Here is a 12195-nt window from a genome sequence, read left to right as displayed (position 1 = left end):
TTTTCAATTTGCTAAGATATTGCTCATGTAATAAATCAAACACAGTGGCACCCTGCCCACCTCTTTTCATTTTTGAAAACACTCCCTTATATAAACTTACTTCTATATATGACATGAATAACCAATCAGAAGTTCAGAATGTCCCCTAGTGGCTTTCTCAGCCATCTTTGGATGCCATATCTTTCTTTCAAACCAAGATTTCAAGAAGGTAGGTTGTGTTTTTAGCCTGCTCAAAATTTCATATTTTTTTAGACTGAAATACAGCTGAATTACTAATTAATTCAAATGTATATATATGTACCTAAAAAAAAATTATTTTGTTTCATATCTTCCACATGCAAAATTTTAAAAGGCTTAGCTACCTATGTCAAGCAGCAACCCTGTACAAAGGTTGTAACTAAAAGAGATACTTGTTTGCTTTATTTCTTTATTTACTGTTCCATGTTTTAAAAAAAATATGTTTAAGAAATTATTTCTAAATAGCAATAATCTATGTATATATATAATGTATAATAATTGAAATGTGACTGTATTTTTCAAAATAATAGTCTACTAAAACACAGCCAATACAGGTCATTTTGTAAAGATTAAAGGTCAGTTTTATATTATTGCATATGGTAACATAAGTGCATGTGTGCCACGTCATTGTAACTTCTGTATTGTTAGCCAAGCATGGCTGAAAGGTCAATATAATAAAAATAATAAATATATAAATGCATAATGTTATGAGATTTAAGCTATTTAGTCTAAACATTTATGTTTTCATGTTATAATTTGTAGTCATTCTAGAACAAAAATGGCATATTTATATACATTTCCTAATTTTTTTAACGGGGTTAGAAGATCGGTCAAATCGACCAAAGCAAGAGTTAAACAAAAAGCATGAATTACAACAATTTAACAGTGACTCTCCCTTTGCTGTAAGTATCCTTTCTAAAAAGCAAGAGTTAAACAAAACCATGAATTACAATTTAACAATGACTCTCCTTATACTGTAAGTATCCTTTCTAAAAATCAAGAGTTAAACAAAAACCATGAACTACAACAATTTAACAATGACTCTCCCTTTACTGTAAGTATCTTATCTAAAAAGCAAGAGTTGAATAAAAACCATGGACCACCACAAGTTAACAATGACTCTCCTTTTACTGTAAGTATCCTTTCTAAAAAGGAAGAGTTGAACAAAAACCATGGACCACCACAAGTTAACAATGACTCTCCTTTTACTGTAAGTATCCTTTCTAAAAAGCAATATTCAAATACAAAATACATGCATCTCTACTAATCTTAAAAAAATGGTGCTTATAATTATCATACAAGTGTGTATACAAACACACAAAATTTCCCTTTAAAACAAATACTATATTGTTTCTTTAAAATAATGTACAGAATGTCAATTTCACCATTTTTTAATTATGATTTTAAATTATTAAAATTTAGTTTATTTTTGTTTAAAACAATAAATAAGTTATCTTTTTAATTAATTGAATAAAAATGCATTCTACACTTTTACTAAATGAATTTTGGGACCGTTTCTTTCTGCTTTAGGCCCTCTTCAGGCTGTTTGATTTATCTTTGCTCCATTGATTTTTTTAAAACAATTTCAACACAAATCTTTATTGTTGTCTTTTCAGAACCATACCTTGTTTTTAAACAATATATTATCATAAAGTTATGCTTAAGCAGGCGAAGTATAGAGATTTGTGAGAGACAAAATATTGATCTGAAAAGCTCTTTTACACAACTCTGATTCTGAAATGGATGAATAAAGAAGAACGTGGAGGATAAAACACCCACAGTTTACATAATTATTATCGCAAACTTTAGGTCTAGTTTATTTGACATCACTAACCTACTCACACACAACACATGAAACAAAGATTTCATATGTCTAGAGATGGCTTAAGGCTTAGTAAAGGTATCTTGTTGATGTTTGATTCTTTGTTTAAAATTAGATATTTTTACTTTTTGGTATATAAACAATGGTTAATTTTTGTTGCAATGTTTGTAAACACAATTTGTTTTTTATCATGTTCACCAAATGATATCAAATTGATATAATATCAATCACAAGTTAAGCTTAGTTAAGTTTACTGTTTAACGAGTATGTATGGTAGGTGAATGCAAAATATTCTGATGATTCAAATCTCTGTTGAATATATTTTTATATTGATCTTATTCAAACAACATATACAAATAAATTAACTGACTGGACACTCATTTCTAATTGCAGTTGTATATTTTAAATAAAAACAAACATTATTATCCATATTAGTGATAGTAAAACATGTTTTCACTACTCAATTATCAATTTATTTGATTTACACAACATCAGTAAGAACTATAGCATATTTGAAAAGCTATAAAAATAGCTACCTCATGATCATCTTCAGATGACATCTATGATTTACTTCCCAAGTAGGAAATTTTCAAATTTGTAAAAAATGTGTCCAAATATTTTTTTGCAATAAAATATGTTTTTTAGAAAATGTATGGTGACCTCCATATGATGACTATTATAGGAAGTAAATGTATGGTGACCTCCATATGATGACTATTATGGGAAGTAAATGTATGTTGACCTCCATATGATGACTATTATGGGAAGTAAATGTATGTTGACCTCCAGATGATGACTATTATAGGAAGCAAATGTATGGTGACCTACATATGATGACTATTATGGGAAGTAAATGTATGGTGACCTCAGATTCCGACTATTATAGGAAGTAAATGTATGGTGACCTCCATATGATGACTATTATGGGAAGTAAATGTATGTTGACGTCCAGATGATGACTATTATAGGAAGTAAATTTATGGTGACTTCCATATGATGACTATTATGGGAAGTAAATGTATGTTGACCTCCAGATGATGACTATTATAGGAAGTAAATGTATGGTGACCTCCAGATGATGACTATTATAGGAAGTAAATGTATGGTGACCTCCAGATGATGACTATTATAGAAAGTAAATGTATGGTGACTTCCAGATGATGACTATTATAGGAAGTAAATGTATGATGACCTCCAGATGATGACTATTATGGGAAGTAAAAGATAATTTGAATACAGGAAGATTAATAATATGTTGTATTGAGGGGAGGGGGAGGTGATGGAACTAATTAGTGAGCTTATCAATAATTCATCTAGCAAAAAAACAACTAATTGTCCAGATCTAACGGTGAAAGCATTCAAAACAGGAGCAGAAGTACATCCAGGTGATATGAGAAAAGAGGGATTTCCAGGATCTTGTGGTTTGATCAAGCCACCATGACAGTGAGAGGTGCAAAAATGGAGAGAGAGACAAATGAAAGAAGTCAGTGTATCACTGTAGATATTCCATCTGCTAGAAGCCACTGTAATGGACAAATATGCATGTCCAAAGGAATAAGAAGAAATATACACATATGAAAAAAAGAAGTGACAGTACTGAAAACTAAAACATCAATATCTGTGAGACATACAAGATAAGAATCATGACAGTGCAGAAGCCTGTTGAGGTACACAAGAATGAACAACCTAGATAAGTGGGAACCAGAGTGTGAAGAGAACTACTAATGAGCTGCCTCAGGTTGAATTTCAAAAGGATGAGGAGCTCCCCAAACAATATCTGGAATAAAGGCACCAATTGGAGTTCCCTGAGATAAGATTGAGGGATATCTAACTCCAGAAAATAAGGAAGTCCAACCAAGCAAAGTCCAAAGACATAAACCAAAATAACTTTGCAACTGATGATTAAGAAGTAGAGGCAGCTTGAAGTTCAGGTAGGTGTGATCTTCTCCAGTAAAGCTATTGGGACCAAAATACATAACCTCAGAAATAAGGGGTAAAGAGGACAGGGAGTTATGAAGTTGTGTGAGCAAAAGATGAAGATGGGCAGATTGAGGGGGAGAGAGTGTGAATGTAGAAGTTCTACAAGCTGATTCAAGGGATTGGGGCTCTAAGATAAGAAGAAGGATCCCAACCATGGACCACAGAGAATGAATTTGAAGTCAGGGAGGATAAGGGGACAAAGAGTTGACAGGAAACTTAAACAGAAACGAATCTGCATGAACATGAAAATCAGATGAGGGAAATTAATAAAAAAAATTCCTTGTTTTGAGGTACATGCAATAAGTTTACCCAGGAATCAACAGAAACAACTGAAGTAAGAAAAAAACATCACATACATTAGTATTATGGCAATGAAGGACAAAAGTAGAGTTACCTGATCCTTTTCAGGGATAGAAAAACAAGAAGCAAAGGCAGCAATGAGAAGGGCTGGTCAAAATCCTCCAAAGACATGGTGGGCTCAAGAAGAAGCTATAGATGCTGTGAGTCCTCATTCCAAGTTAGAAAATGCAGGATATGACCAACCACTGATATATAATGGTGGCAACATCGCTCACTGTCAAAGCACCTTGAGAGGCATTGGAAACGTGGATATGAGAATTATTTTACAATAAGATACATGAAACTGAATTAAGTGAAATTATTATTAACTGTAATCTTGCTGAGGTTTTTTCTATTCTTATGTGTGTTTTTTTTTTCTTCACATTTTAAATTTTTTTGCATTACCTTTTCTAATAAAACCAAGATTGAATATTGGTGTCTGCCTATACCCTATCCCAGGATCAATGACATTGGGCAATAGTCCTTTCTGGACAAGCATGTCACAATCTTCCATAAAACTAGGTGATTAGTGATATCTACTAATTAATTAATTGATGGCCCCATGAATCATTTAGTGCAGTGTTCCTGAAATCATGGTATTAACAAGAAAAAAAGTTAGTTGCACGTACTACCAAAACAGTTGCCTTCCACCAAGTCAGCAATTCAAAAAGTAGAAAAAGTTGTGGAAGGTGCTGCCAGCCAATTGCCTTTCCTTTAGGCAGCAATTCAAAATTAGTGATATTAAAAAATAGCCTTAGGAACTTTGCCACAACAAAGAAAAGATGAGCAAGTTTGGTAGCAATGAAGGGAACTGAGCCTAAATCCTTCCAATCATGAACCCCCACCCCCAACTGAACCACAAAAATGACCTTGAAGTATAAAAAAAAATGCATATGGCTAAAATTGGCCCAGAGTATTATATAGCTTTGTGCTTAACAACAAACACAATAGCAATATTTCAATTATTTGGATAGTTGGAATAATTGAAAATAGCAATAATGAGAAACCCTAATTTTGATCAGTTGATTATTTTCCTGACAATCCATGTAATCAGTTTCAATTAACCCTATAAGCACAGGTCGATCTATTGGACAGAAGCCATATTGGAGAATTAATGCATTTCCTATGTTTATCTTGACAAAATTTGGCAATTTTGTTTTATAAATGTGTGAATAAATATACTTTTTTCATCTTACACTTCTTATATTTCATTTGCACAACCTTCTAAATAAATATTGAGAGTTTTTTGGTAAAACTATATTTTATCTGCTATTTTGTCTACACTAACTATGGCACAGTCATTAATCACGATCAATGTATAGTGAAATGAAAAGATGATAAATATGAGATTAATTTTTTTTTCTTTTGATGCATAATTTCCCTTGTTTCATGTAGCTCTCATCTTCAAAGTTAAAACAATCGTTTCACATCTGTTTCCTAAAGATTTATGCTTTATTGTTGTACTTAATACCCAGTTGAGCACTCCCCCAGTCAAAAACATAGCATGAACAAAGTACGTAACCCATGTGATCTTTGCGAGTGCAAAACATAACTGAGCTAAGCCTCATTTTTGTCATTAAGATAGTTCTTCAAAAATAAATTCTTGGAGCTATCAAATATGCAATTTATAGCACAAAACTTTAATAATGAAACAGAATGTGATATTCTAAAACAACTATAATTTAACTTGATTTCTGAGAAACCAATAAACATGTTAGAAAAATTAACTTTTCTTTTTAGAGCACAAAAACATGATCAGAAAAAAATGACACAGACCAAATATCCAATTATGAGTAACAAAACAAACTAGCTTCCTGATGAATCTTGTAAAGAACAAGCTGCTGTTTCAATTAGTTACGAATGAACCAGTTACAAATGTCAAATAAAATTGCAGACATCTTTTCAAAAAGATGAGACAGGAGGGGCATGGCATGTGGGTTTGACCTTTTATATCTGAATAAAACATGAAAATTTGAGGCTAGAAGTTAATGTTCTGACCTGCCAATATCAATAATATAAGCATGCAATTAATGGGACACTCAGAAAATCATAAAAAGGTAGAAAAAAAATTTATATTATCATTGTTCCATTAGATTCAAATTTATTTCTTAGTTCTGGTACTGTAGGAAAATTACTGTTTTCAATTAATCTGAAAATGCTTAAGTAATCAAAACTAATGTTTTTGAACATTTAGTTAATAGCCACATATTACCACATATTTTAATGAATCTGACAAAACACAGATAAACTGCCATTTATCTAGGATTTGTACAAAAAATTAAGTCACAAATTTAAAACATTTTGACAAAGACAAATATTAGAATTCCAAAGCTATTTCACTACATTATTTTTGGTATGGTAAATAGCATCTGATATAAAAATCTAAAAAGTAAAAAAGGTAGAACACGAAACCATGTTTAATTAGTTCACACAACTTTCAGGAAGTTAAAAACAGTATCAGTAGGGCTAGTAATATTCAATTTAATTATAATGAGCATATTCAAATAAGTAACAGAATTAACTCTTTAGCTTGCACAGATGAGGAGAGGGAAGGAAGATAGGGACAGATAGGGGTGGGAATGAAAAACATAGAGAGGTTGTTGTTACCATTGATGCTTCAGTATGGAACTTGGAGAAGATAAGTCAGTTGGGATAAATAGAGTGAAAAAACTACATTATACAATCCAGGGGCAGGGGTGTAGAATAAAACTAAAGCAAGTGATGCAGTAAAGGATGATAGCAGTGATGCAGTCTTTGTAGTGCCCATAGGGACTAACGATGTAGGTAGGGAAGATTAGAAGGGCTAACTGTTAAGTACAAGGCATTGATAGATTCATTTAAGGATACTGCCAAAATTTGATTGTTGGGATGAAATTATACATAGGTCACTAGGGCTGAATGTTAGGCTTAAGTTAATGTGTAAGTATCACTAGGTTGGGTGAATGGATTTGTTCAATGTGAAAAAGAATGATACAGGAATGCTAATATCTGACAATTATGAAGTGGCTGGATTATTAAATTCTACTTTTTTTCTCCAATTTTTACTAATGAAGATTTATGTAATATTGTTCATCCTGAACAGATATGATATAGAAACAAGACTGAACAAAATAATCACATTAATTCTGAGCTTGTATATTGTTCATCCTGAATGGATATTAGACAGAAACAAGACTGAACAAGATAATCACATTCATTCTGAGCTTGTATGTTGTTCATCCTGAATGGATATTAGATAGAAACAAGACTGAACAAGATAATCACATTAATTCTGAGCTTGTATATTGTTCATCCTGAATGGATATTAGATAGAAACAAAACTGAACAAGATAATCACATTAATTCTGAGCTTGTATATTGTTCATCCTGAATAGATATTAGATAGAAACAAGACTGAACAAGATAATCACATTAATTCTGAGCTTGTATATTGTTCATCCAGAATGGATATTAGATAGAAACAAGACTGAACAAGATAATCACATTAATTCTGAGAAAAAACTGAGAAGATTTAAAGAACAATGATAATATTTTACCAAGGATTTTGAAAGAGGTTAAGAATTGGATAAGGGTACCACATGCTATTTTTTTTTTTTAAACAGTGGTCAGGTACCAGAAGACTGGAAGTTGGCTAATGTTGCTCCTCTTTTAAAGGGAGGTCATAAAAACTTTCACAGTATTTATACATCTATTAGTCTGATATCAGTGGTGGGAAAACATTTTTGAAAGTCTGATAAGAGATGCTTTGCAAAATCATTTAACAAAGTTTAAAATTTTGTTGGTTTCACCAGGAGAAAATCTTGCCTTACTAATCTTTCAACATTCTTTGAAGAGGTTACTGCTTTGTAGATGAGGGTAGAGGGGAATTGGTATATCTGGATTTTCAAAAAGCATTTGACAAAGTGCCACATAAAAAATTTCTTAATAAGTCATTTCTGTAGGTGTGGGGATATTGGTCAGGTAATTGGACTGGATGGAAGAAAGCAGAGGGTTGTTTTAAATGAAGTTCAGTCACACTAAATTACTGTTCCAAGTAAGGTACCTTGGGGCTCACTATTGGCACCTTCGCTCTTTTAAATTAATATAAATGAAAGAATGACGAATAAATCATTTAAGTTTGCTGATGATATAAATGCTTTAGGTGTAGTCACCTATGAGGAGGAGGATGCTTTACAAATGGATATGGATTATTTGGTGAATAAACGGCAGATTGCTTTTAAATTAAAGTAAATGCATGTTGGATATCACAATGTGTTATGAAACAATAGGACCTTGGTGTTCTGGTTGATCAGTCTCTAATTCATGCAACGTACTCTTGATAGTAGTAGGGCAATTAGGAGTTTAGACTGTATCTATAAAAATACTGAATACAAGTCTAAAGAGTTTATAATATCAATTGTATAGACATTGATTGGGCTATATTTGGTATACTGTGTTCAGTCTTGTGCTCCTCATCTGAGAAAGGACATTGAATGTTGAAAAGAGTTCAGAGGAAGGTTACTAGGATGGTACCAGGGATGTAAAGGTTGTCATACAAGGATAGGATAAAATCTCTGAACGTTTCCTCTTGAAAACAAGTTGGAGGGGATCTGATTTAGGTGTTTAAGATTATTAAGGGCATTGATAGTTTCGGTCAAGTACGCTATATAGTTTGCATTATCAGTGTTTGATCTAAGAGCAAGCCAATCAGTAATAAGCTACAAGAGAGTGGATAACTCGTATATCTCAGACCTCATGAGATATTAAGCAGAGAATAAAATCAACCTGTAACTGAAAATATTACAGAAATATTTTGATATATTTTTTGCAGTTAGCTATATACTGGAAATCTGAAACAATTTTTCACCTTCAGAAGAACGAAGATACTCATGTTTTTGTGTAGTTATATGCCACATATTCAAAGGTATTCAAATTGTTTTTTCATCTGTTACAGGATTTGTGTAATGTACATTGAAATAAGATACTGGAAGAATATTAAAAACCATGTATGAGATTCACTGAATTAAATAAGAAATACATCATAAACAACTGCTCGAAGAGTTAATGATATGGTATGAACATGTATTTATCAAGTTAAAATAGTTTTCAACATATTATTTGTATTTTATTCTTGCATACTTGGTATCACCACCACCTTTAAAATGCTACTGTACAGAAGTATAAGCTTAATGTTAACTATTATGACTAATATCATAAACTAAAATTTAATGCCCAAACATTTCTTTATTTCACATAAAAATAACAAATATTTGATATTTTACAGCCAACAGACATGGTCCTTTTCCATGAATAGGTATTTTTTTTCCAGATCTAGGAATTTTCCATACCTGACTAGGCATGTCCAATTCCTTACTTAAACAGATGTGTTTAATCAAATTTGCACCAAATATGACATTTTTGGTAGGGGAAGGTATACCGAATATTTTTTTTCCCTCTGAAAGAACAGTCATAGGTTAAAGATATCTAATGAACTGGACATGTATCTTAAATTGCATTTTAAAAATAAATTCTTGTATTAAAAAATTCTACTTCATAAGATGAAGTATTCAATTATAAAACTTTACAACTTAACCTTTGACACAAGTATTAAACACTCCTTAAAAATTGTTTGTTCTATCACGCCTTCCTGATGTGTATCAACATAGAAGACAGAGACCTATGTATCTTGAAACTAAAACAAATGGTAAGATGTGTATATCACGTTTACTTGATAAACTAGCATCTAAATTGCTACGAGGAGATTTATCCCAAATTTTACTGTATTATCTACTTCTATGAAGCCGAAATAAAAAGTTTATCACTGTCTAACCAATCTGAGTCAAAAAAGATATTCTGCCAAAAATTAAGCAGTTTTTTAGATAATTACTCTGTCTAAAAACTGACATTTAAAATTTATTCCAACTTGTTCATCAATACCTGAAGGATGCTTTATGCTTTTTGTTTCTAGAACATGAAACTTGTTTAAAAAAAAAAAGGGGGAGTGGCTACAAATATTAGGTAAACTCGTGCCACTTACGTAGTCACCAGGAACTTTTATTTCTCAATAAAATTTTGCATTTACCAGTACCATCCTTCAAATCTTCTAATTGGAATTGCAGAAGTTATCATATATAATGTAACTAAAATATTGATGTAGAACAAACATACCACTTGAAAAACATCTTATGTTGTTATATTATGTTTACACATTTCCTCAGCACTGAAAGTTTCTTTTCCAAAAAATATAAATGTTAAGTATTTTGTGTGGTGTTGCCTGTAATTATAAATAACATACAACTAATCATTTCTTATTTGACACAATTGGTCTTTAGCATAAAAATCAAAGCTGAAAAAGATAGTGTGAAAGTGCTCTGAGATGCATCTTTGAAAGCAGCATATTATTTATTATATTAAACGATCCACTCTTAAGAGTAAAACACATAATGGTTGAGCATAAAACTTTTTATATGTGGCTTCAACTTAACACTTTATCTGCATGTTGTTTATAATACTATTATAACTTTAAACATAAATTAGAAGATTTTACAATCTTTTTATTATTTCAAATATATAAGCACAGTTATGTGCATATCATAAACACATTATTTTATACACAGTAAATTCTAAATGTTTGCTTGTTATAAATTGTAAAAGACAAAAAAAAAGAAAAAGGGAGTCTTCAGAAGTGTTATCACACCAGAGAAATTGAAAACCCTTATCCACTGTCCAATATGTGTAATCCAACTCCCACTTTAAAAATTTCACTCTAACATTTAAGTTCTAACTCCAATTCTCAAGTCTAACATTAGAAGTGGAACTTATAATTTACATCAAGTAAATAAAACTTATAGAATTAAAGCAGATATATAACCTGGATTTTTAGTCTAAGTATAAATTATGCTAGACTAACTTTAAACCAGGCATAAACATAACACACTGTTAGTCCGTAAAATTTTAAAACAATCAAAAAATTACAAACCTAATAAAAGTAGTTTTAATTCTCTCCTAGCATCACGTTTGTCTTTACGAAGTTGTCTCTCAATTTCTTGATTGATTCTTTTCTGTTCCTTTACCTCTTCGCTAAGACAACAGCCCATGATCAAAATATGATCAGCAAAAGTCCAATAAAATACGTACAACCACCGCCGTCTTGAAAGTTGGAGTCCAATCCCGTATGCGTTATAAATTCTAAAATTTTACGAGAAGGTCCAAAAACGCTAAGCCTAAGCCTGTCAATCCATTAGGCTTATAATTTAAATGGTAATAATAATAATAACCATTACTAATAATATTATGGAAAAAATAAACAAACTTGTGTTTCCAAAAATGGGAAAAAAAGGACGATACACAGTTTCAATTCATAGCACAACAAATCTCGCACATTTTCCAGTCAATTTAATAACCTTTCTCAGATACCACACGCACGATCTCTTCCTTACCACACACGCATCAAACACCCGTTAACCGCGAACAATATTTCTGAGTGTGACGTGCTGGGTGTGGCGTGATACGATTGTATTGAGATGATGAAAAACGCTTGGCCGAAGAGCTACTGAATATATATATTTTCATTTTTATACATAAGTAATATAATTTAATTTATATTTCGCCTATATATAACACGATATTTACGAGTGATGAAAGTTTATATTTAAAATATGAAAATGAAAAACAAAACACTTACTTTTGAAAGAGATATAAGTAATAATTTATCAAGAAAAGCAAAAGCATTTAACAACCTTAACAACAGGTTGGCAAACAACGATTTATAAGCATAAAGAATAATTTTATTGATGGTGATGCTTATGATTATATGAGCATAATATTGTTGCGTCAGCGAGGTCACGTGACTAGTGTCACGCCACGTTTTCTAGAAATATCCTGTTCCTTCGTTAATGCCCTAGCATTTACTAGATTGGGGGGTAATCTTGAATATATTGTTACGTTTCCGTTTGTTAATTGATTTTCCGTAACTTCGTTCCAACGAAACTTTAGAGACACAAGTCCTTACTTAGTAAAACTGGTTTATTCTTTCCGATTAAAACTTTACGATACAC

The 12195-nt window shown here is 31.5% G+C and overlaps 1 protein-coding gene across 7 annotated transcripts in view; it reads right to left on the bottom strand.

Moving 5' to 3' along the window:
• Positions 1 to 11604, bottom strand: part of LOC106472152 (guanine nucleotide-binding protein G(q) subunit alpha-like) — a 64495-nt gene extending 52891 nt beyond the window's left edge. For 6 of the 7 annotated variants that reach the window (XR_002613410.1, XR_002613411.1, XR_002613412.1 and 3 more), the window contains exon 1: positions 11118 to 11235. Coding sequence is in view for 3 of the 7 variants with exons in the window: in XM_022400743.1 (XP_022256451.1) it covers positions 11118 to 11235 (118 nt within the window). In the remaining 4 variants the exon portion in view is untranslated. Of the gene's footprint in view, positions 1 to 11117 lie in introns of all 7 variants that reach the window. The other variant, XM_013932780.2, reaches the window with a different exon arrangement.
• Positions 11605 to 12195: the final 591 nt, after the last annotated feature.

The sequence above is a fragment of the Limulus polyphemus genome, unplaced genomic scaffold (assembly GCF_000517525.1).
Source record: "Limulus polyphemus unplaced genomic scaffold, Limulus_polyphemus-2.1.2 Scaffold5119, whole genome shotgun sequence".
NCBI classification, from domain to species: Eukaryota; Metazoa; Arthropoda; class Merostomata; order Xiphosura; family Limulidae; genus Limulus; species Limulus polyphemus.
Note: the sequence above shows the minus strand (reverse complement) of the source record. Positions and strands in the feature narration are given on the sequence as shown.